Source organism: Lactuca saligna, chromosome 1, assembly GCF_052625555.1.
Source record: "Lactuca saligna cultivar CGN05327 chromosome 1, ASM5262555v1, whole genome shotgun sequence".
NCBI lineage: Eukaryota > Viridiplantae > Streptophyta > Magnoliopsida > Asterales > Asteraceae > Lactuca > Lactuca saligna.
Window position 1 is genome coordinate 39,882,678 of NC_136417.1, and position 25,147 is coordinate 39,907,824.

General features: G+C 37.3%; 1 protein-coding gene across 1 annotated transcript; it reads right to left on the bottom strand.

Annotated features, from left to right (window-relative positions):
• Positions 1-21,013: 21,013 nt before the first annotated feature.
• LOC144997429 (putative purple acid phosphatase 20) lies at positions 21,014-22,829 on the bottom strand. Its single transcript, XM_078957342.1, has 5 exons — positions 22,599-22,829; positions 22,227-22,518; positions 21,555-22,129; positions 21,377-21,465; positions 21,014-21,295 (listed from the first exon to the last, which is right to left on the bottom strand). Exons 1-5 carry the CDS (start codon positions 22,746-22,748, stop codon positions 21,103-21,105), a joined length of 1,299 nt encoding a protein of 432 aa, XP_078813468.1. The 5' UTR covers positions 22,749-22,829; the 3' UTR covers positions 21,014-21,102.
• Between the last annotated feature and the right edge of the window lie 2,318 nt (positions 22,830-25,147).

Consider the following 25,147-nt stretch of genomic DNA (forward strand, 5'->3'; position numbering starts at 1 on the left):
TTTAATTAATAATTGATTAGTATCAAATGCAACATGTCCTAATCTATTATGCCATAACTCATTAGAGGCACATAATGTAGGAGACTTTAAATTAGAAATAAAAACTTGATGTCCTTGCTTGAGCACGTACATTTCGTTCTCAAAATTTCCCCTTGCTGTGATTTCCTTTGTTGCCCGATTATAAATGGAAAATAATGATTTAGAAAACAAAACATCAACTGGAGAATCATTAGTTAATTTGCTAATGGATATAAGATTCTTGATGATATTAGGGACAACAAGAACATATGATAGTTTAAGGTCTTGAGAAAATGATTTATTAACAATATGTGAAATAGGAGAAGAATTACCATTTCAAAACACAACCTAATCATGTCCAACATAAGATATGGTTAAGTCCAAATATTTGGAGATGAAGTCATGTGGGTTGTTGCACCTGAATCAACATAGCATTCAGGTGATTCATTAGTGACATGACACTAGGCTTGAGAAGCTTGAGCCAAAGTTGTATTTGCAGTGGCACCTTGGTGAGCATATGACCCTTGGAAAGAGTAATATTTTCTGAACTTCCAATGTTTCCACTGTTAATGTCCATGGAAGCTTGTGAAATTGATCTTCCATTCAAATTTGCTTTACCAGTACCCCAAATCATTTCTAATTCAACAATAATTAGCAAATAGGTAAGATCGATAAGGGTCATGTCGTGATCTGTCACATAGTGGTATTTAACAAACTCACTATATAACTTGAGAAGTGAATGAAGAACCAAGTCAACAACCAAATTCCTTGGGAACACGACACCCAACATTCCCAGCCGATCAATATGCAGCTTCATGTCCAAGACAAGAGCACATACAAACTTTCCATCTTCATGTTTGCTTGCCAATAGGGCTTGAGTGACCTTGAACTTTTCAAGTATTCGAACATGTGGGTCAGGGGGAATTTTTGTAGGAGGTGGAGGAAGTGAAGTATGATTTTGGGGAACATCATCTTCACGAGGAAAGCTTTTTCTAAAAGATTAGGGAAGACCACAATTGTCAAAACTTGACATCTACAGGGAGAAATTCAAGTTTAGTTGATTTAATTCCTTAATATAACAACCAAAATGAAATAATAAGGCTAGGACCCAACACAATATTTTACAATTCGGAAGAGGGATGCCGTAATCCAATTGCAAAATATTTGAAGGTAGGTAAATGACGATTTACCAATTTCCACCATGGAAAACGAAATTGATTATTAAGTTTTAAATGAATTGAAATTCCTAGATCTTAGAACTTTTCAATGGCATATTTAAATCTTGATTGTGCCCTTCAAGTTTGTGATGGGGATGCCGAGGATCACAAACAAGGTGTGAATAACCATGCAAATTAGCTTGGTACACTTAATGTTACAAATCACCTAATCAATGTGTCGGTTAACCACAAACGCTCCATTGATCTATTAACATCCAGCTACCATTTGCTACACACTGTCAGTCCCAGATTAGTGTGTCGGTTAACCACACGCGCTCCACTAACGACTTAACAAGGTGCAAAGTGCAATTTCATGGGTTAGCACCAAATTCACATTTTTCCTAAGTAACTAAGATTGGGAATTTATAAGTGTTTAGTTACTTGGTATTTTCATTATACTTTTAATGAGAATTAATGTCCTATCCTACATGTTCGGCTAATGACCCTTCACCAGTCAAGGAAGTGGTGGATGACAGTGGACACTCATTAAACCGCCATTTTATAGGTAGTAACCTTATACCCCCTTACAGACCAGCTTTGTGAATGAGGCATACTAACGGTAAGACTGAATTTTTACTTATACATATAATATATTAAACTTTTAATATTATAATAGTATAAGGGTGTATTTTAAACTTTTAAAATACTAAGTGGTTTAATCTATTAATCAAACTATACTCATAATTTAATTAAACTTAAACCATGTCATTGTGGAATTATTAATTCACTTTTAATTCAACACTTTAATTAACTATTAATAAAGTCCATAAATATGTAATATGAATTATTCAAAACATCAGGATGCTAAAACAAAATTAAAACTATTTAATTTATTATTGAGTTATGAACCCATGAGTTACACTTTTGAAAACTTTTCAAATAACCTTAGTTTTAAAATTCAATGTCTGATAAAAAACTTTTCAAATTCCAAAACTTGAGGGCAAGTTTTGTAAGTCTTGAAAACTTTTAGAATTCCATAAAAGACACTTTCCAAGTTCCATAACTTGAGGGCAAGTTATGAAACTCTTCAAACTATTTATAACAAATTTTGTAACCTTTGAAGACTCTAGGAAATCATAACTTAAAGAGTTAATGAATGAGACTTTTCACATCCATAACTTATGGAAGTTTCAAAACTCTTAAGATCATAACTTTTAAAAAAGACTTTTGAGTTCCAAAATTTTATGACAAAATTGGTAACTTCTTAAAAACATTTAGATCAAACTTTTAAAACAAATAAAATAATAATGTAATTCTATCTTTTAATAAATTAACCTAATTTAACTCTTGTACTAAAATGACTCAAATTTTACAAATAATTAGTTTTTCATAAAATCAAGTGCTTATCTTAAAATTTGACAAACTTCATCTTTTTTCGTTCAACTTTGAAAATCAAACATTTGCATCAATATAAAAGGAAACAACCCATGGCTCTGACACCACTGTTGGGTTTTAAGCACTATAACACTCCTATGATGCACATGCAACCCTAAGTGCTTTGGATCTATGTTTTCTCTAATTATAAATGCAATAAAATTTCCAAAGCATGAAGCCTACATCTACATACAACTTGGTACATGAATCATAAAACTATTTAGAATAATACTTCTTTATTGTAGGTTGTAGTTTTGGCCTTTCAAGAGCTTAGCACCTTAAGTGTGATGTCTCAAATGGTTCACAAACACCATGAAAAAAGGAGGACTTTGAGAGAGAGGTTAGACACCACCAAAATCGATTATGATTCTATTAGAATGCATTAGGCACACCATTTTGGCAAATAGGCAACATTTATATAGTGTAGGATCCAAAAGTCATGGACAAACCCTAATCCATACACTTGGGTTGTGATCCATATCTCATGTTGGTTAACTCTTATGGATACTTTCATAAACTTAGCCCAACATGGATCAATCACCCAAACACTATATATCATTGATTTACATAATCAGTCCCCGTTAATTTAATTAGTCTCTTTTGATCATTAAATTAATTCCAACTTAATTTTTGATCAATACTAATTAAATAATATGATCTCATATTAATAGATTATACTTGTAATATATTAATAAATAATAAATAACCTCTTTCTCAAATATCCATCCTATCATCTTGTTCTGGTAAAGGCAACCGAAATGGACCATGCTACTCTCGGGTCGAGTACATACCAATTATAGTTATGGGTTTATATACCAAATCCAACAAAAAGCACAATTCCCAAATCAACATGCATTTAGTGATACCAAAGTGTATCGGTATTTTTAAACTAAGACAAAAAAAATTAAAGTACATTGCAATTTGTTGCACTTGGAACAAAAAACCAATTACCAAAGCTTTTAGAAAATAATCACCACAAACAAAAATTACCAAATCAACATGCATTTATTGAAATTAAATAATCTTGTTTTACCTGTGATGTTTGTGATGGTTGTGGTGGTGGTTGCGATGGTTGTGAAATCGGCGGGAGAGTAGAAGGTTTCCGGCTGATGCCTCTAATATGGCCACGTCGTTCTCATAATACTTTCTCGAAAGCAACTCTTTCTTGAGCTGGTGTTAACTCTCTTTCACCTTTTGACCCTTGTGTTTGTTCTAAGAGCTCTTCAACTAACTGATTATGTATTTCCCAAAAGTGAGTAACAATTAAGTATAAATAAACACTTAATTGTATGATAAAGTTATAATTAAATACTTACGTATTGTTGTTCCGCCTCGACAATAAAAAATACACAATCCCTATCGGTATGAGCATTGCGAAACGTTTCCACTCTCTTAATGTTATGTTTAACATTAAAATTAGATTATATTTTAAATAAATAATTATATGTATCATACGTTACCTTCTTATAGCAAGTACTGCTCTACGAGCTCGACCACCCATGATTCACGGCCGTTTGCATTTGACGGACTTTTTTATTCCTTTATGAAGCAATTTTGTGTTCGTCTGTTTGGAAATAATCAATCGTTTCTTCCAATTATCAACATCCATATCATATGGATGGTTGGCTAATGCTCACAGGATATCCTCATACCCTCCGACTTTTAAAAAAAATATTCTTTTGCATCAGCTTTACACTCTCGGTAACCTTTTAATAAAGCTGCTTGAAAACTCTATGTCAACATACGAGCGTCTGGATCTCGGTACATCTTATCCAAATAAAACTATGTCTACAAAAAAAAGTTAACCAAGTAAAAACCAATGATAATTAACCATATAAAATATTTTTATATAAATAATTTACCCCTAAATGTTGTATTACTATATCCTTTATTGAAGGGGAAACTTTTTTCCAAGTCCATTTATCAAAAGGGACCATCCGCCACATTATTTTTCCAACTTCTCGTGCGAACATGTATTTCGGTTCTCCTACGGGATCGTATGTCATATCCCTATCATAATCCACATTAATCTGTTTTCCCTTATTTTGTAAGAGCACTCTTTCGAGCTTAATATTTTTGGCTTTGCCTTAGACTTTCCTACGTTGCTCAACTACAAAAATAATTAAAATTATTAGAAACGGTATTTAATTTATAATAATCGAATAAAAATAGTGAATAAAAAATCATAATAAAACTTACGGTCCTGCTCATGATGACCAACACCTCTACCAACTAGGAAAGGTGGGTCCTCAGCTCCATCACCTCGTGTCCACGGCCCATAACAACAGTCATGGTGTACACAAACAAAAGCCATATCAACATCATTTCCTGAAAAATTATAAGTTATACAGATACAATTTTTATTACAAATAAACATTTACATAGGAATACATATTTCTATTTAAAATAGGAATCCAAATAAAGTTCATATTACAAATACGCATTACATAAGAACTATTCTAATTAGAATCTTCCTCATATCCTCCAGTGTCTTCTTCGGTATCATAATCAGATTCAATCTCGTCGTAATCAATCTAGCAATCAGAAACATCATTGACTCTACCTGTTGGCGGAGGAACTTCAGTTGCACTTTCTACATCAACGACTCTGGGAATGTTTTGAATGTACATGCTGGAATCGATAAAAAGTGGAGCATCGGATGAAGAGATATTTTGAACTATGTTAACGTTGTCAACATTTTTTTATGATTCATTGTCAACATTTTGGATAGAGTCATTGTAAACAAGTTGGACACGATCATCATTCGATGGTAGATCTCAAATACTTTGATGATTAACATGCTTGACAATACACTGATGGTTATCGTTTTGGTTTGTTCGAGAAGGCTCTCTGATGTGGAACATTTGTTTGGCTTGTGTAGCATATATGAGTTGATCATCTTTGTATGCTTCGCGTCGTGTGTCGATAATGGTGAAATTATCACTAGAAATAACTCATGTTCGAGTATCAAACCACTTGCAAGGAAATAGTACAATTGAATAATCATGTATATACCGCAACTCTATAATCTCTTCTAAATGGACATAATATTTCTCGCATTTCCCACCCACCGCTAAAAACCCAGAGTGTTATGCATTGTGCTTCATGACTAAGTACTATAAACCTATCACCGTTGACTATGCATGCGGTGTAAGTATAAGCATTCATTTGTGGACCCACTGCAAGAGCCGACAACTCTTTGTGGAATTATGGAGAGTTCTCTGTTTTCATTTGATGAACCTAGAAAATATAAAGTAATATGTATTATATATTCTTTAGATTAATGAAACAAATTTGTTTCTTAGTTTGTGTTGCCTTTTCACGAAACCAATTAGGAAATTCTCTCTTTTCATCACCTTGGGGATGTTCAGATTTCAATTTACTACGTTGATGGCAAAAAGATAAAAGAAATTTAAGGATGAAAGTTAGAGATAAGAATAGTTACTTGATATACTATCTGACTTCTTCACAACTATTCAATACAAACCATTCCATGTTGCACATTTTTGTTAAATTAAGAGTTTTGATTTGAGTTGTTTTGACCAGTCGACATTTAGACTCAAACATCCAAAACTTTGTTATTTCAATGACAACATCTTCATTTCTTTTAGGACGATTGAATTGAATCCGTACATCTCGAAGGTACATCGAACAAAATGATAAAGCTTCTTCAGCAACATAACCCTCAACTATAGAACCTTCCGGCATCGCCTTGTTTCTAACCTAGTTTTTTTAGTTTTTTCATATACCTTTCAAATGGATACATCCATCTCATATATATGGGGCCTCCGACAATCTCTTCATCAGGTAAATGAAAAATTAAATGAACCATAATGTCAAAAAAACATTTGAGGTTAAATTAATTCTAACTTGCACAAGATTGCAATAATATCTACTTTTGCTTTCCTCATATCCTGCACCTTCGATGTTCTGGAACAAAGTTGCTTGGAAAATGTACAAATGTCTAAAATAGGTGTATAAGTGTCTTTGTCTAACAACCCTCTAACTCTAATCGATATCAAACATTGCATAAGAATGTGATGGTCATGTGCTTTCAACCCAATAATGTTAGTATTGGTATCGTTCACTTTCTTACTGATGTTAGAACCAAACCCATCCAACACTTTAACATCCTTTATAAATTGACAAAAGAGTTGTCGACTAGATTTCGTGAAAGAGTATCTTGCATGGGGTCTATGAAACTTGTCACCCTTTTTTGCAACCATTCATTTCTCCGAATGTTTAGAATTCTCAAGTCCTCTCATGCATTTGATGCATCTTTACTTTTATCATTCATTAGAAGAGTACCTAATGTAACACTCGGTTTTGGATTTACTTCATTCTTAGGGGCCCGCGACCTAATCTTCAGATGTCATGAGGCTTAGGGCCTTGGGGAAGAAAGGATTTGAACCTTATAGGATGAGGGCATTCTGGTTTAAGTGATCCAAGTGTTAGATGGTGTTTTCAAAGGCCAAGAGTATAATTGTAATTTGATAACTCGGTCCTTTATGAATTTTGGGTTTTATTCGGGAAGTTTTAAGGCTATGGTGTGTTTCTAGAAGCGTAGGGCTTCTCTCCACCTTTCCGTGGATAAAAGGTTCGTTGAAAACGGACCTAAGATGAGGAAGTTATGGCAATTTGAAGTTATTGGCAGAAATAACCCCTAATGGAAAAGAATGGTAAATCGGTCCCATGTGTGCATGGTAAGTTGGCGCATTCCTGAGTGAGTACCCCCATTGTAATGATCAGAGTGCCAAACCCTAATTTTTAGGGTTTGGGCACTATTTAAGCATCCTTATGAGCTCAAGTCTCTTTCACTTCTCATCATCCATTGATTTCTAGCCTCATTTCGGAAACCCTAACCTCTCATTGAATGTTTGAGAGATCTAAGTGTGCATTTTGGTGTGATTTTTTTCATTTTCAAGGAAAGGGTGATTAGTTCTAGCTTGTGGTTCAAAGTAAGACTTATAGATCCAAAGTCTTGGCTTCATTTCCAACTCATTTAAGCTCGGGAGTCGTCAGGGCAGTAGCTAGGGATTTCTTTCAGTGAGCTTCAACATTCGAGGTGAGTCTCCTCACTGTTCTATGGGTCAAAGGCACCAATGCCGGTCCATTTGGTTTATGTATTATAGGAAGACCCAGGGGTGAACCTTGGCATTTTGTATGGAAGACTAGGAGGTGGCTCCTGGAAAATTGTATGCAAGACCAGAGTCTGAACTCTGGCAGTTAATTTGTTAAGTGGTGTAGAGTGTATGATAGTTGTCTTTGTGATGCTTGCATGGAAGACCAGGAGGTGGCTCCTACCACTTGTCTGTAAGACCCAGGGTTTTGGCCCGCGGCCTGGCAAGGAAGACCATGATACGGATCATGGCATAATGGCAAGACTATGGTTGGCACATAACACTTTTATTGATTGTTGGATATGTATGATATTGTAACGCCTGTAGATCCGGGCAAGTCAATTTAGAGGCAATATGGGTCGAAAACGACTTTTCGGCAAAAGATTATTTAGAATAAATAATTTTAACCAAGTTATAGTATATGTCACAAGGTTTCCGTACATATAAAGAACGCCAAAATCTGAGTTATAACGAAGAAGTTATGGCTCGTCGAAGTTTTATGGCAAAACCGGCACGGCACCGGGAAGCGTAAAAAGTGAATTTATGATAGAAGACTTTTTAGCCTTAGTTATCTAAACCAAAGTCGTAGAGTATGTTAAAATGAGAAAATCCGTAAAAAGAACAACCAAATCTGGCTTCGTATGAGGAAGTTATGATTTTTCAAAGTTTCAGCTTAGTAGTGTACAGCCCGAAACTCGAATTTTAGTTCGAGCGGTTTTTGGCTTACGCGACCTAAATGAGAGTTAAAGCTCTCAATAATAGGAACTCAACAGTAAAAAGATGGACGAAAACGGAGTTCGTATGAAAGAGTTACGAATTCTTCACAGTCATTTAACAGTCTAAACGCCTGCTACTGTTAAATTTATGATCGGTCGAGAATTAGCCGACGGAGCCAAAATGAAAGTTGTAGATATTATTTTTACCTACGCATGGATATAAAGAACGTCGAAAACGGAGATAGTATGAGATAGATATAGACGAAGCTTAGTCGCTACTTTTCGAGCGCGGCGAATTCAATACAGTTTTGTAAATCCGAGATAGAATGAGAATTAGCCAACAAGGTCTAAATGAGAGTTGAGGATCTCACTAATAGGAACTCAACGGTAAAAAGATAGAAAAAAATGGAGCTTGTATGCGAAAGTTATGGACGAAGCTTAGTCCCTACTTTTCGAGCGCGGCGAATTCGATACAGTTTTGTAAATCCGAGATAGAATGAGAATTAGCCAACGAGGTCTAAATGAAAGTTGAAGATCTCATTAATAGGAACTCAACGGTAAAAAGACATACAAAAACGGAGCTCGTATGCAAAAGTTACGGACGAAGCTTAGAGACTACTTTACTATAAAACTCCTATAAATACAAGGGTGAACTCCTCATATTTTCTTCACACCATAAGCCTCTCTTTCTCTCTCTAACTTCTCTCTAGCCTCCCTAAACTCCTACCAAGTCTACGGAACCTCCCTAGAATGAGAAGAAATCCCCGGAGCGCCCGACGGCTCCGAGAAGAAAAGCTTTCGGCTTGGAAACGCTGCTCCAGCGAAGCCCGGTTTTTAATAAAAACTCGCTGTAAGTGAGCTACGCCTATACTATATTTAATATAGATTTTATTTAATTATAGTAACATTATTAGGACCTTAAAATAATTATTTGGGCTATTATTATGAGTTATATTGAGTGTTATTTAACGCTTATATAATAGTAATAATAGCTAGACTATTAATTAGTTGTGGTTAACGTTAAAAACTAAACCCTAGTGGTATTGATACTAGGTTTTGTCGAGGAAAATTGTTTTGAGATAACGAAGTGCTGTCTGAGTTCGGAATCACCACCTAATCAGGTGAGTGCATAGTCCCTTTCATGTTACACATAGATATGAAGTATTTAATATAAACTACGTGCTATGTGTGCATATTATCTGAATACTTGCTGTCTATGTTGGATGAACGTTTTATACATGTTTTAAAGGATTTAAACTGTATACGTATTTTATATATACGAATATGTGGGGTATGATAATGGGTAGAAAGATGATGAGAGATAGAAGATGACGTGAGTATACATTGGCAGCTATAGACTTAGTGCCTATGGGACAAACACCGGTAGCTATGGACTTAGTACATGTCAGACGTTGGTAGCTATGGATTTAGTACCTGTTAGAAATTGGTAGCTATGGACTTAGTACCTATTAGTTAGACGCTGGTAGCTATGGATTTAGTACCTGTAGGAATTGGTAGCTATGGACTTAGTACCTGTTGAACGCTGGTAGCTATGGATTTAGTACCCGATGAGTAGGATATAGCAGCTATGGAATTAGTGCTTTACGAACTAACATCGGCAGCTATGGATTTAGTGCCAGTCCTATAACCCTGGAAGTAAGGGACTTCGGAATAAACAAATGCAGGATAGACGACTCTTAGGTTAAATCCTTAAGAGTAAAGAAGATAACGGGGATGGGTAATGGGGTTAATTGTTTGATGATTAAACATAACAATTATATTATTGTGGGTTGAAAGCCCTATGTACTCACCAGGTTTCCCAACCTGACCCACTCAGTTTATGTATATCACAGGTGTTGATATGAAGTCACTTTACACTGAGAGATTTAAAGAGATGTAGATCACTAGTGTAAATAAATGTAAGTTCTGTTTATGCTTATGTTTCTGTATTAACGATGACATCCCAAACGTTTTAAGATGAATAAAAATACGTTTCTTCGAAAATGTTTTAATAACGTATTTATCGTGTTTTTCTGGGAACAAATTCCGCAACCTTTTTATAAAATGAAGTACTCTGATTTTTATAAAGCATAAACAAAATCGGTCTTTTCTGGCCGTGATTTTGGGGATGTCACAGATATGTATGAGTAGTTTGATATGTATGGTATTTGGTATTTGGGGAACTCACTAATCTTTGTGCTTAAAGTTTGTGGTTTATGGTTTCAGGTACTTCTGGTTCGAAAGGGAAGGGCCAGGCTTCATCTCAGCGCATACACCTGTGTTTTCCGCAATACGTGATTCTGGGAATGAACTCTGATAATTGTTTTATTTTGAAATGCTTTTAGGTGTTTGAATAAAAGTTACATGAGTGTTTTGATTATAATAAAAATGAAATTTTTACCCTATGATTTTTGGGATGTTAAACCTAACAAACTCTTGTCCATGTTTTTCTCGACATGCATGAAATCTATGTTGTGTTTCAGCTGTAGAGAAGACCAATACTCGAGTTTGAAAAAAATGCTTCGTTTCGACCAGTTCAACTCGTCATCTTCTCGCTTTGGCTCCCCACCTCCATGCTCAGGATGTTTACCCGGTTTACGAGTTAGTAGACGACCTAGTTTCTCTTGTATGTCATCATTACTAAAGTGTCTCAGAATGGGTATTGTCTCTTCCATCCTGTTAACGGATCATTAGCATCTAGGAAACCACGATGACTGGTGTGTATATATATATATATATATATATATATATATATATATATATATATATGACTTATTTTTTTCACGGTACGAAGGAGTGTCTTCATTGCAAGTAACATATACTCTATACCCTTCCCACTCCAACATGATACACTACTACGAGCTAGCCAGTTGTTTATTGTCCAACAACATAGCTCTCATTGTGAAGAATGTTTTTGTTGCCACATCTTTAATACATACGCCTGAGTTCCACAAATGTTTAAGCTCTTCCACCAACAGCCTAAGGAAAACATCCATATCCTTACCAGGAGCTTTCGGGTCGGGAATCAACAAAGTCAACATGAATGATGACTCTTTCATACAAATCCAGGGTGGCAGATTGTATGCAGTGAGTATGACCGGCCATGTACTATGTTGATTACACATGTTTCCAAATGGATTGTAACACTTGGTTTAAAAGGTGCTCGGTTGCGACTTCAGAGGCCAAGGGTATAAGAATAATCTGCCGATTCGGCCTTTTATGGGTCTTGGGTCTTATTAGGAGGGTTGTAGGGGTCGGGTGTGGAGCTGTGATCGTAGGGTTTCTCACCACCTTTTCGTGAATATGAAGTTCGTAGGAAATGAACTTAGAATGAAGAAGTTATAGTACTTTGAAGGTATTGGCATTATTGGTCCTTATTAGAGAAAAGTGGCAAGGATGGCCCATGCATGCAAGGTGGCCGACTCAAGAGTACGCCCAGCGTAAGCTGGGGTACACCCAGCGTAGAGGGGATAAGGGGTTGCGGGTGTTGGAGACGTACGCCTATCGTGCACTCAGGGTCTCTACACCTTAATTTTAAGGGTGTGCCACTATATAAAGAACATTATACCCTCAAGGGTCAGCCTCCTTCTCACCCTTAAACAGTTTTCATGAAACCCTAATCTTCTTTGAGTGTTCTTGGAGCTTGGAAGGCTTTGTGAGAGCATTTTGGTGTCTTGGATTCATCCTTTAAGGAATCAAAGGTCAAGGCAAGGTGTTGTTGCAAAAGAGAAGTTTCGGATCTGGGATTTCTGCTTCACTTCAGACCTTTTCAAGGTATAAAGTCATGATCTTGATGATTAATCTCTTAGATCTCTCTTAGGATGGGTTTATGGACTCTTTTGGTCCCAAGAATGGATCTTTATGACTCAAGCACGTTTCTAAGTCTAGGGTTGCCACCCTTAGTATCATATGAGTCCCATAAGCAGTAAAGTTTCAAACTTTAGGGCTCATTTATGGCCATGCATGACATTTAGCCCCTTTTCATGGAAGTTGTTGTCACATTTCAAGTTTGGGCTTATTTGGTGGATTGCAAGCCACCAAGTAATAAACTTTATGGATTAAGATGTCGAAGAGGAATTGGATCTATAATTGTAGAATTGGATCTGTAATTGTAGCCGCTGGAATGGAGTATTAAGAACTTAATGTAAAAATAGCTTAACAGAGGAGTACGTTGGGCGTACATGCTAGTACGCGCAGTGTACACCATCTTCAGCCAGTACGCTTAGCATACAAGGGAGTACGCCCTGTGTACTCATCAGTTATAGGCTTGGAGTGTTTTGGGCCTCGGGTTGGGCCAGGTAGTGGACTTTGGGCCTTTGTGGACCATCAGAAGTTAGATGTTGTGGTCCAGGAATACGTTTGGGCTTAATGTAAGGCCCATTAGAGGGAATTGGGCCTAATTTAGCAAATTGGGCCATTAGTGTACCACTAGTAGGCTTGGAAAGCATACCTAGTGTTGGGCATAACTTTTAGGGATTGGGCCTTAGTTCAGATGCTACTAGGCCAGGGGTAGAATGGTCATTTTACCCCCATGCATGGATTAAGGATTATGGTATTGGGGCCCACTTTCTAATTGGGTATATTGATCGGTATTGATAGTTCAGGAAGAGGACAAGGCAGCAACTAGGGATTTCTTTTAGGAAGCTTCTGCATTCGAGGTGAGTTTTCTCACCATACCAATGGGTCTAAGGCACCAAGGTCGGCCCATTTTGTGATAGTTGGTAGACTTGCTGTGTAGAGGTGTGTGGCGTACTTATGCTTTGATACGCGGTAGAGATAGCTTTATGGCTAATGGTAGAGATAGCCTTTATGGCTAAGGGTAGAGATAGCCTTTGTGGCTAATGTTAGAGATAGCTTTATAGCTAATTGATATGCACTATGTGGTAGAGGTAGATTTTATAGCTAATTGATATGTGTTATGTGGTAGAGGTAGCTTTTATAGCTAATATGATATGTGGATTGTGTGGGGTATGCTCTGGGGAACTCACTAATAATTAGCTTACAAGTTGTGAATTTGTTTCAGGTACTTCAGGTTCCAAGGGCAAGGGAGAGGAGTGATGATGTGACATGCATTCTCTCTCAGGCGTTTTCACGGGACACTCTGATGATGGAATAAAACTTGTATTTGACTTATATTTTGAAAACAATTATAACTAGATTTCTTAATGTATGGAATATGTTTGATGATTCGAAAATGAAAATTTTCTGTGAAAAATTGGGTCCTTACATGGATTAAAATCGTCAACTGAAAGACCTAGGCATAGAAGTCGGGGTATTTTTTTTTATCAAAATCTTACTAATGTTCCCCATCAACAAGATAACGCATCACACCATCTTCTAATCATTTGATACTATGCTAAATCATATTTTTGGCAGTGTGCCTTGAACAATATAAACAACATAGTCTAGGGGTCACTGGAAAGTACCGTAACACCTTATGAGCTACTTTCTTACCCTTGGTATTTTTATCGATCCATCGACTCTCTTTAAAAATGGGAAAATTTTGCAATGAATCGTGTTTTTTCCAAAAGAGAAAACAATCGTTTTTGCACACATGTATCGACTCATACCCCAGACCAATAGACTTCAGTTTCTTTTTGGCTAGATAATGTGAAAGGGCAACCTTTTTGATTTTGGGAAATACTGGTTGCAACAACTCAAGGAATTGATCAAATGAACTATCAGTCCATTTGTTGTTCACCTTGATATGCATTAACTTTGCTAGAAACTCAAGGGAAGAAAACGTGGATCCAGGATACAATTTAGTTTCCACTTCTTCTAACTATTGTGCAAAATCATTATCCACACCGCTACCCTTTGTATTCGAGGTTCCTTCGTTGAGGTTGGTATCATTTTCTCTCGAATCCCACATCACATTGTCGATTAAATCGACAATTTCGTTATTTGGCAAGACAACCGGAGGAATTAAAGATTCACCATTATAGATCCAAGTTGTGTATGACTTATTGAAACTATTTATAAATATATGACGTTCCACTGCTGCCGGGTTCTTGAAGTAACGGTTATCACATTTTTGACACGCACATCTGATTTTACCATTACTATCAATTTAACGCTCCATTTCTGGTATGTGATTTAACTAAAGTTTTTCTTTTCTTGAGAGGTACTCGACGATTCTGTAGCCCGACTCGTCGAGTAGAAGACGGGTTGATCACGCGAGTTAAGCTGGCAACTCGGCGAGTCCATACGCTGGACTCGGCGAGTCTGCCTGTCTGTGTGAAGCCCTAGTTTAAGGGTTTACACCCTATTTAAACACACTTATACGCCCCCAACCTTGCCTCCATCACTATCTGTAACACCCCCCTCTGGCACGTATCACAATATTGTCCGCTTTGGGCCACTCGGCACGAGGACTTCCCAGGGGGTCACCCATCCCGGTACTACTCCCGCCCGAGCACGCTTAACTGCAGAGTTCTTATGGGATCTGCTGCCCTCACGGCTTTAAAACGCGTTGTGACAAGGAAGGTATCCACACCCCTTTATAAGGAATGCTTAGTTCTCCTTCCCAGCCGATGTGGGATCAGATCTAACCCACTTTCACCCCCCATTATAGGGTTCGATGTCCCCGTCGAACACATCGACCCGTGCCCTGGCTCTGATACCATTTGTAACACCCCCCTCTGGCACGTATCACAATATTGTCCGCTTTGGGCCACTCGGCACGAGGACTTCCCAGGGGGTCACCCATCCCGGTACTACTCCCGCCCAAGCACGCTTAACTGCAGAGTTCTTATGGGATCTGCTGCCCTCACGGCTTTAAAACGCGTTGTGACAAGGAAGGTATCCACACCCCTTTATAAGTGGGGGAGATTTGTAGCACCTTTCATGTTTCGCAGCTGCGGAAGTGCCTAGTGGACGATTCAGCAGTAGTACCATTGGAGGATATTCAGGTTGACGACAGCTTGAATTACATTGAGCGCCCAGTCGCAATACTTGACAGAAAGACAACGACGTTGAGAAACAAGAGGGTAGAACTAGTAAAGGTGCAATGGCAGCACCGCAAGGGTTCGGAATGGACTTGGGAACCGATGGACGAGATGATGGAGCATTACCCCGAGCTGTTTCAGGACCGGGCAGCAGACTTCGAGGACGAAGTCTAAAATAAGTGGGGGAGATTTGTAGCACCTGGTTTCCGGTATGTGAATTTTATTTGAGTATTGCCCTATTTTAGCCTTGGACTCGGCGAGTCACTAGGTCCGACTCGCCGAGTAGGGACGAGACGCAGGACACGTTTAAGTTGGCGACTCGGCGAGTCCATATCCTGGACTCGGCGAGTCACCGCTGTTGGATGAAACCCTAAGTTTCAGGGGTTTGCACCCTATTTAAACCCCATATCTGCCCCTTGCCAGCCCCCATTCACCCCCAGAGCTCCCAACCCTCGTCCTAACTCGTCCTAAGCTTGTTCTTGTGAATTTGAGGCTCTTGTGTGCATTCTTGAAGGTTTTGAGGCAAGAAGGGGAAGGAGATCAAGAGGAAGGAGAGCCATCCAAGCATCATTGTGTTTTTCAGCTGTTTCATTGAGGTATATCTCGTTTTCCCCCTGTTTCTATGCTTAAGATTTCATTTAAGACACTCTTGAGCAATTCCTCAAGCTTGTTGGTGCTTAATGTTTCGTAATAAGTGGTGGGGCCTTTAGATCTAGGCAAGATTGAGCTCCAGGAGCTCAGATCTGTTAGCTTTATGGCCCCATGTGGCTTGTTCATCCTAGATCTACCCTTTTGAGGCATTTTGAACCCTAAAATCCATGTTAGTGAGTATCCACACGTAAAGTTGGAAACTTTACGTGTGATTGGTGTCCTAGAAGTCCAGATCTATGAATGGCATGAACTGAAATCGAGTAAATCGGTGTATTTGGTGGATGCATGGCGACGACTCGGCGAGTCGTATAGGTGACTCGGCGAGTCTGGTCGCGAGTCACCGAATTGGTCCCTTCATGATGTATCGAGTTGAGCCGTGAGTCACAGGGGGTGACTCGGTGAGTTGGGAGCTGAACTCACCCATGTTAGGACTCGGCGAGTCAATGCCCTGACTCGGCGAGTCCAAGGCAATCTTCATAGATCAAGAACAGACTCGGCGAGTTGTTCATACAACTCGGCGAGTCTTAGCATAAAGTGTTCTTCGGATGAAGATGAACTCGACGAGTTGTTCATACAACTCGGCGAGTAGGATGAAGAGGTTGAACGTCAGTCTAGAAGATGAACTCGTCGAGTCATAGCCTAACTCGACGAGTAGAAACAGGGACTCCGGACAATCGTCTGATAGGGACTCGACGAGTTGGAGAGCCAACTCGGCGAGTCGGGTCAACTGAAAGTTGACTCTAACATTGACTTAGAGCTAGACCGGGGGTAAAATGGTCATTTTACCTAAAGGACAGTTAGCAGTGTTTGATTGAGTATGTTGTGGGAATTGCAGCCGGAGGACTCCCGGAGCAGCAGCAGTCAGTTAGTTCCCGATCAGTTCAGCAGCTACTTTGAGGTGAGTTACCTTCCAGTAGTGGTGGGCCTAAGGCCACAATGCCGGCCCACCAGTAGGGGACGTATGATAGATGATTGTCTTTGTGATATCATCTAGGTTTGCTATTACCTGTTATGTTATATGCTCTCATGATACGTTATATGCAATAGTAGTAGAGTTCGGTTGTTAGGACCGCAGGGTAGTCAGACACCCCAGAAACATCTGACCGTATGTGATGGTATGCTTGTATGTTGGCCTGTTATGTTATGCGATAGAGGTAGCGGGGAGGGGACCAGTCCCCGAGGATCGGTTGTTAGGACCGATGGGTAGTCAGCACCCCAGAATGGCTTGACATGGGTAGTCAGCACCCCAGAATGGCTTGACACGGGTAGGACGGCACCCCAGAATGGCCGTATGGGTAGGTCGGCACCCCAGAATGGCCGTACCGGGTAGTCAGGCACCCCAGAATAGCCTGGCAGTATTTATGTTATGTGTTTGCATGGTATGTGGTACGTTGGGGGAACTCACTAAGCTTTGTGCTTACGTTTACAGTTTTGTTTTCAGGTACCTCTGCACCGAAGGGGAAGGAGCCGGCACGGTAGCAGCACGTCATGCACACACTCTGTCTTCCGCATTTACGAGAGTCACTGGGATTGTACTCTGATATTTTGATGGGATGTATGGTTTGACCTTTTAAAACATGGTTGCGATGTGTTATGGTGTGATCAACAATGTTTTTATTTATTAATGTTTTCTAAAGTAATATTTTAAAATGAAATTTTCGGACGTAAAAATTGGGTCGTTACATGAGCTTAGAAAACCATTAAGAGCTTAGATTTGGCATTTGAAGCCTTTAAAGCCATGCATGCACGTAAAGTTTGCAACTTTACGTGATAAGCATGCCCTAGAAGCTTGGATCTGTGACTTGGAGCCACTGCATGGCTCAAATCAGGTCTGTATGGAAAAGGGACTGAATGGACTCGGCTAGTCACAACCTTGACTCGGCGAGTCATATGAAGATAGCCGTGGACTCGACGAGTTGGATGAGAAACTCGGCAAGTCCGATGAAGATTGCCTTAAACTCGATGAGTTGTTCTACAACTCGGCGAATCGGATGAGTTTTTCCCGAGAAAAGTAATGTTTGAGTGAAATGGCTTCATTCCTTAGTAGTTACACGTAAAGTTAGCAATTTTACGTGTTCAGATGGTCCCAAGGGCTCAGATCTACGAGTTAGAGGCCCTGGATTGGATTAGAGTTCGATTGTATGGAATCTGCGATAGGACTCGGCGAGTTGTTCTTCGGACTCGACGAGTCGAGTCACGAGTTCCCGTTTTCCCTTCGAGTTGTGAGTTCAGAATAAATCAGTGAGTGGGAAAGGGACTTGGTGAATTAAAGTTAGAATTAGTAAAGGAGGGACTCGGCGAGTTTGCGGCCTGACTCGGCGAGCCCGGTCAACTAGAAGTTGACTTTGACCAGGGAGTTGACTTTGACCATGGGTAAAATAGTCATTTTACCCTGAGGGCATTTACAAGTAACTGATCTAGTGTTTTGGGATGTGTAACCGGTTAGTTCCGGAGCAGCAATCAACCACTTTTAGAGTTAGCATCTCAACAGCTAGCACTACGAGGTGAGTTTTCCTTCCAGTAGGAACGGGTCTACGACCACAATGCCGGCCCATCTAGTTAGCAGTAGTTCCGGAATTTGCTTCGATGCAGTAGTTCAGTGTGCTTGATGTCTTTGTGTTATGTGTTCCGGACTTCAGTCCGATGCAATATGCAGTATATGTGTTTATGCTAGTTGATATGTTTATGCTATGCTATGTTATGCTCAGTTAGTTTCCGGACTTCGGTCCGATGCAGGGGATAAGGTCCCAGTCAGTTCCAGATTTCGGTCCGATGTAGTTAGTTACGGACTTTGGTCTGATGCAGGGGACGAGGTCCTAGTCAGTTCCGGACTTTGGTCCGATGCAGTTTCCGGACTTCGGTCCGATGCAGAGGGCAAGGCCCTGGTTAGTTCCGGACTTCGATCCGATGCAGTGGGCAAGGCCCTGGTTACTTATTCGTTGCTTCATAGAATAATTTATTATTATATCGAAAACAAATGACCTAAAATCTAAATCAAATTGGTAAACATTGAAAAATAAAACATTTTTCAGAAAAAACAATTTTATAACATTTCATTTTTGTTTTGTTTTGTTTTTTTTTTTTTTTTTTTCCAATTATAGCATTGTATTCTAAACAATTTTATATCATTTTTTTTGTTTTTTTTTTCAATTATAACAATATTTTTTTTTGTTTTTTGTTTTTTGTTTTTTTTTTTTTTGTTTTTTTTTTTCAATTATAGCATCCTATTTATACCAAAACCACATACTTTTACATAATACATAAGAGCATCAAATACACATACTTTAACATACATATATCACATATATACCACATACACATACATTCACATACACACATAATACCATCCTACTTATGCCAAATACACATACTTTCACATATATAGATAATAACATGCTACTTATACCAAAATACACAAATTTCACATTCATATACCACATATACACCAAACACACATAAATTCACATACATACATAATAACATCCTACTTATACCAAATATACATACTTTCACATATATAAATAATAACAAATCCTACTTATACTAAATAAACATATTTCACATTCATATACCACATATACACCAAACACACATACATTGACATATATACACCAAACTTACATAGATTCACTTACATATATCAAATATACAAACATATGTCAATTTTTCACATAATTTATACAACTACACATATTTTGCAATTAAACTCAAATTTCACAATAAATAGAAGTAAATAGAACATGTGGTGGAAGAAATCAAAGAAATGGTGCAGTGGTGGCGATAGTCGCCGGTGGTGGCCGAGAAACTTAATCAAAAACTAAAATTGACAATTTTTGGCAATTAATTACTAAAATAAGCTAAAAATCGATGTTACAAGAGAAAAGGAAAATGAAACTAAGCTGGAAATACTTATTGTCGCCGGAAATTTGTCATCACCGGTCTATCTCTGCTTTTCCCGTCGGTATCTTTTTCTATGTGGCCGGAATTCCGTAATCTCGGTTTTGGCTAACAATGATGCTTGCGATTCGACGAATCGACGAAGAAGATGCAAAGAAAAAATGCAGTAACAACGATGGAAGCGAACATAAGAGAAAAGGAAAATGTTTCGATTTATTTGAGTTAACTTCGTCAACCTTTAGCGGCGACACCTTTATCGACGACGATTGAGGTTTTAGTGGCGACTTCTATCAATAACGGCGACACTTCAGAGGAAATTATTGCATTTTCATTTATTCGACATTTAGCAGTGACTTGTATCGGCGGTATTGCATTTGTGCGTTTCACGAGTACCCCAGCCGTTAGATTAGAAACACGATCAATTAATAGTTCTAAATGTTCTTTATTGTCTTTTAACGGCGATACCAGTAGCAGCGACATGAACCTTTATCGCTGCTAAAGGTATATGTTACCGTTATTGGTGTCGCCACTAATGACTGTATTAGTTGTAGTGTACAACCATTTCGATGGGTTCCGATGTAGATTGAAAATTCCCCCAAACAACACATTTTATGGAGAAGTGTTTTTAGTTTATAATATAATATTCTACACCTAAAACATTGTTATCTTCACATATTAATCAAATAGTCAAAGCTTAAAATTTGTTAGTTTGAAAAGTGAACTCAAATCATATTACATGTTAATTAAGATATATGCTTGTATCAATTATTATTATTATTATTATTATTATTATTATTAAACACTTTATTAATATATTTTATCGATCAGGATCATCTATTATAGGCTAAACTACAAGTCAACATGAAGCAACTTATTGGGAAAGATGATTAAGGATCAAAGTCTGGTCTAACAATGACCTAGAAGTGGAGTCGCTTTATGATGAACTTATTATCCAATGAATTACGTATGAATTTTATTATCATTTTTATTTCATAGAAGTTTTTATGTTAGTATCTAATTTATAGTTTTATCCATTTTAGAATGTATTGAAACCAAAATGCTTAGGACGAATGTCAAATAAAAGGATATATGATCATATTCTTCTATTAGAATATAGTTTATTTTATTTAGTATCCATTTTGGGTATGAAAACATAAAGAGATTATGTTTCCAACTTATTACAAGCTTGATCAGAAGCAAGGTTTTTTAACCAGATTGAATCGGATTGAACTGATATATCGTCGTCATTTCTATGCCACGACCACTTGGCATAACTTGAATTCACTATCTCAAGTCGTCCATGCCCAAAACTGACTTCCCTAAATACCGATATCGTTGGTTGTGGTTCTTTGTACCTACAAAACATGTTTCAAAAATTGTAAATATTCAAACACGTTGTTGAAAAAAAGACGACATTTTTACTTGAGTCAACTCACTTCCCAGCAGAGTGTCCACGGTTGCCTCCGTCCCCGATTGTGATATGAACCGGGGCACAATCATCACTATTTTGATTGTAAACCCTAATCTGCAAGTATATATAACAAGTGACATACATGATCAGTTTGTTTATCGACAAAAAACGATAATTTCAGGGTTTAGATCTAGTTGGCTTACGAAGCGTTCATAAGCATGGACATGTCCTGCAAAAACGACATCAACACGAGCTTCATAAAGCAATCCCTCCATAGATTTCTTCATATCGACCGACTGTTTCTCCCCTTGATGATCAACATTTGAGTTATACCATGGAGCATGAATAATCACGATGAGCCATGGTGTTTTGCTCCGGTCAACCTTCTTTAAATCAGACTCTAACCATCGATATTGGTTCGACCCAGGTCCAAAATCGGTGTAGGAACCCAACATGATGACGTGGACACCGGAGACCTCAAACGAGTAATACAAATTCGACGTGGACCCGCTCTCCTCAAACGGCATATGCCACCTGGCGTTGTAGGAAGTGAACGGAGTTGGGTGAGTGGCCGGAATTATCTCCATCTCGTGGTTGCCTTGTGTCACCATCCATGGCCGTTTGCTCGCTAGCGGCTCCACCAACCGGCCGAATGAGTCCCAGATGGGTTGCACCATATCGGCGTAACATAAATCTCCGGGTAGCAGAAACACGTCGTAGTTTGCTTGTGAGATGTGTTCAAGCGTCGTTTTCGTCCATTCAGTTTGTCCAAGATCACCTGCAGGCGTTTAAACTTTAAATTAATTCCCACTTCTTCATATGCACTAACAACACATGTTACTGAAGGAGGAAAGAAGATGTAAGAATTGTGTAACCTGAAATAGCAAATTTGATCGGAAATTGAGCCGGAGGAGTCTTGAGAGAGTATTCAGGGGTTGAACCGGGGGTAAAAGAGTAATAATACATGGTGTTTGGATCCAATGGACCTATTACGACGTCGTGTATTTCACCGGAGGTGTAAGTTATATACTCGTAGGACGAAATGGTCCCGTTAGCAGAACGTTCGTATTTTCCCGGAGATGTACCGTAGTTTACCATGGCCGGAGTATGTTCATCGGTAATCCATGAAATTCTCATTCTGTCTTCACCAACCAACGACACATGAATCTGTTATTACCGCGTTTATTTAATATATATTCTCTTTCGATGATGAAATTAGGGAAATGATAGAAGTAGTAATTTAGTACTTGTTGTGGAGTGGTCGAATCAGCATCTTCGGCGAGTGATACAAAGAGATCCTCCCGCGGCGGAGGCCGGTCATATGCGTGAGAAATTTCCATGGCTCCGGCGAAGACGATGGCCACCATCGCCAGCAACCTGAACTCCGGGAAACTCATATCGGAACGAGAAGAGAGAGAGGGAAAGTTGACGATAGATGAGCAATGGACCTTTAAATCGTAGTTGTTGAATGTCGATAGGTATTATTTAGAAATTAGAGCTACAAACCAAAATCAAGTTTTGACGAAAACTTCATAATCTAAAGAGATATATGATTGAATTGATCAATCAAAGACGAAAGTTTTGACCAAAACACTTCTGCCAATCTTTTGTTTCTCTCTCACACAGTGAAACATTCGCTTGCTGAGTTCGATTTTGTTTTTTTCGTTTGAATCAGTGTATGTCGTTGACGACAGCTGTTGATGGAATGAGGTGTAACGGGAACGATGGATAATCTCATAATCTTATGAGCTATGACCTATGAGGCAGTTTTGGTGGTTGTTTTGTTTGTGAAACCTAACGCTATATATGCTACATGTTAGTATATACTATACTACTTTAGAATCCCGAAAACAAAATTAATTAAAATTTTATAGTAAAAAACTCAAATTATTAATTAATTATTTTAAATAAATTATTAATTAAGAGTTTTTTAGTTATACAAATTTTAGTCATTGATTTAATAAATATGTGAAATTATATCGTTTGTATCATTTTTATTTTAATTTTTATTCTAATGTTATTAATTTAATGTAATTAAAATGAAATTTTTAAAATTTAAAATTTGAAATTGAGTTGACAAATGACATACATTAATTAGGATACATAATAAGGTGACACATAGCAAAATAAGAATAAAATATGCATTAATTAAGAGATCTAATAGGATTATACATGTCAAAATGAGAATAAAACTATTTTTTTATTAGAATAGGGATATACTACATGTTCGCATCCACCTACTATTAAACATCCACATTGTATTAAACTCTACATAGGATTATTACAACCTATATTAAATATTTATACAAGATCATTCATAACCCATTAAATACTTACTCAATCCTAACCACCATTTTATTCTTTCTATCAAATCAATCATTCAATTCTATTTTATATCATCACTCACACTTCATTCAACTCCTATTTAATCCAGGTCATCATCTTATTCAACTCTTATACTTCTTTCTATCAAACCAAAAAACACCCATCTTAAAGTTCTTTTGATATTATGTTTTCCTTTTCAAATAATTCAATATAATGGTTTTTTTATTTTTAATTACTAAAAGATTACGTATTTAATTAAAATTAAAGTTTTTATTATTAAAAAAACAAGTAATACACCACTTTTTAAGTGTGCTAAGAAACCATATTTTTATGGTAAAAAATGATGTTACATCTATGTAACAATGTGTCAAAATAAGAAAGTGTGACATCATTTCTTTAAGGTTTAGATCTACAAAATTACTTAAAATAGTTCATAAATTATTAATTAACAAGTTTCTTAAAAAACTTAAGTTTGGAATAAGTTTTGTGGAATGAAAAAGAATTTAAAAACTAATATTTCTTAATGATTAAATGGCAAAGCATTGATAATAATAGAACGATTGATCGACTGATTGAAGTTGTTATGGTTGTTTCTCTAAGTTTTTTCCTCGTTTCAAATTCAATTTTTTTTTATAGTTATTTATAATAGATTATAACGTGTTTAATAATACTTAGTTGATAGTTAGAAGCCATAAACTGATAAATGATAAATGATAATTGATAATTGATAGTTGAAAGTTATAACTTCTATTTGTATATAAATTTTTGACAAAAGTAGTTTGAAACTTTTGAAATACATAAAATTACATAAAATGATATTTGTTTAAAAAAATAAATATATAACTTATAATTTTAACGGTAACATAATGAATTTATTATATCATGCGAGAACTTTTTCTTAAACTTTGCTTTAAGTAGCCCTTGTATTAAAAGATTTTTGTTTAAAACAAAAACTTTCATCCCACACTCTCCAACAAATTTTTTTCTTATATTTGAGTTTTTTCTTAAAATGTAACAATTAGATACTCTTAAAAGCTCTTAAAATCTTGCTGTCGAACACACTCTATTTCAGTAACATATGCGTTTTAATATGATACATCTTTTTAGTTTTTATCGATTGAGAAATAATCTAAAACATATACTTCAATGCAAGTAAAACTCATACATATAAAACTTTAACACAACTTATATGAAAAACAAATTTTAGTGGATTCTAGGAGTTTGGCTAGTCTATAAACAAACTCCGACAATACATACTAACAAGACATCGAACAATTAATAGAAGCTTTGATAGGTTCTCAAGAATCGTTTATATTTGATGGTTGAGTTAGTGATATATCAAGTGAAAGAGACATGGTAATTGAGAGAAAAACGTAAGAATCGGGTTTGTATTATACAATGATAGGACCTACGAGAGATTGTCGACGTATTTATAAGAGGATTGTTATGTCAAGGTAGAGGTCCTTACTGT